Source organism: Chrysochloris asiatica, unplaced genomic scaffold (genome assembly GCF_000296735.1).
Source record: "Chrysochloris asiatica unplaced genomic scaffold, ChrAsi1.0 scaffold00741, whole genome shotgun sequence".
Taxonomy (NCBI): Eukaryota; Metazoa; Chordata; class Mammalia; order Afrosoricida; family Chrysochloridae; genus Chrysochloris; species Chrysochloris asiatica.
In genome coordinates this window covers 46233-47419 of record NW_006409259.1, presented here as the reverse complement: position 1 = coordinate 47419, position 1187 = coordinate 46233, and the positions used below count along the sequence as shown (strand labels likewise).

Sequence of the window (1187 nt, the reverse complement as noted above, 5' to 3'; positions counted from 1 at the left end):
GTTAGATTCCTATGAGCCTCGAAGCACAACATTTTCCTCAACGGATCAGAGTATAGCCTTGTTTTATACGTATGTCTGTTTAAAGACATCTTACTGTTGATTCATTAATATGGAACTCCTGGTCAACAGCTGTATAGCTCATGTCTGAAGAAAGCTCATCTAACATATACATTTTCTCTGCAAGGCACACCACTAGCTTCTTGCTCTTAGGGACATAAGATAGCACCTCATCACTATGCTTGGGGGCCACTTTAAACAGTGCACTCACCAGCATAAAGCACAAAAAATGTGGCATTAAAGAGATTTAAAGTAGGACACTTATTCACTGTAGAGAGCTGAAACCAGAAGGCTGAACATCAACTTGTTCAGCCTCAACTGGGAATGTGTGTATTGGGTAAGTCAAATTTTCAGTCACTGTCTATATGTCTGTGAATAATTTTGAAAGTGACATAAGTTTCAATATTGGGGTTATAAATTTTTAGCAAATAAGCAAATTTACAAAGATGAAATCTGCAAATAATGGATCAACTCTACTTCCCCTCTCTAAGAGAGTCCCTGGTAAACCATAGTCAGTGGATGCTTTATTATTGTGTAAAGCCCACAAATGTTCAGGCTAGTAGTGGCCAACTCAGTTGCCTCCAACAGCTATGCAGATGATGTAAATAAGTACATTAAATCAGACAATACTACAAAGTGGTAGAGACTGTGGCAAGCCAGAGACGATCTGCCTGTTCCAGACACTCGTTACTATGGGGAAAGGAAACCCCATTAGGTCAAATATTCCCAATTTCCAAGTAAAGTTACATAGCCATTTCTTTTTTTAACTCTTGCTCCTTATTTTATTCTTTAATCTTATATGTTCTATTTATCATACTACAACATTATCTGATGTTTTTCAGTTTTACTCAAAGAGCACTGTCACACATACCAGAGACAGCTCCGAATTTAGAAATCTAAATAGTGAAACACAGACAAGAATTTATATCTATGACAAATGAATAAAAATTATTGGGTAATTTAAACATACTTAAATACTATGTCTGTTTTTCAAAAAACTGATGGCTTTTTTTTGTTGTTGTTTTAAAAGGAGAAACATTAGTTTCAAGATGGGTTTGGTCTTAGAGTCAGTGAGACAAAAACACAAGAAAAAGACTCAAGACACAACTTGTTTCAAAAGTTACAAAATA

General features: G+C 35.6%; 1 protein-coding gene across 1 annotated transcript in view; it reads right to left on the bottom strand.

Moving 5' to 3' along the window:
• LOC102827893 (protein sel-1 homolog 2-like) overlaps positions 1–1187 on the bottom strand; it is a gene marked incomplete at its 5' end in the record, with an annotated part of 67077 nt that overhangs the window by 40596 nt on the left and 25294 nt on the right. The window contains one exon of the mRNA XM_006877977.1: positions 929–953. Within this exon, the coding sequence (XP_006878039.1) occupies positions 929–953 (25 nt within the window). The remainder of the gene's footprint in view (positions 1–928; positions 954–1187) is intronic.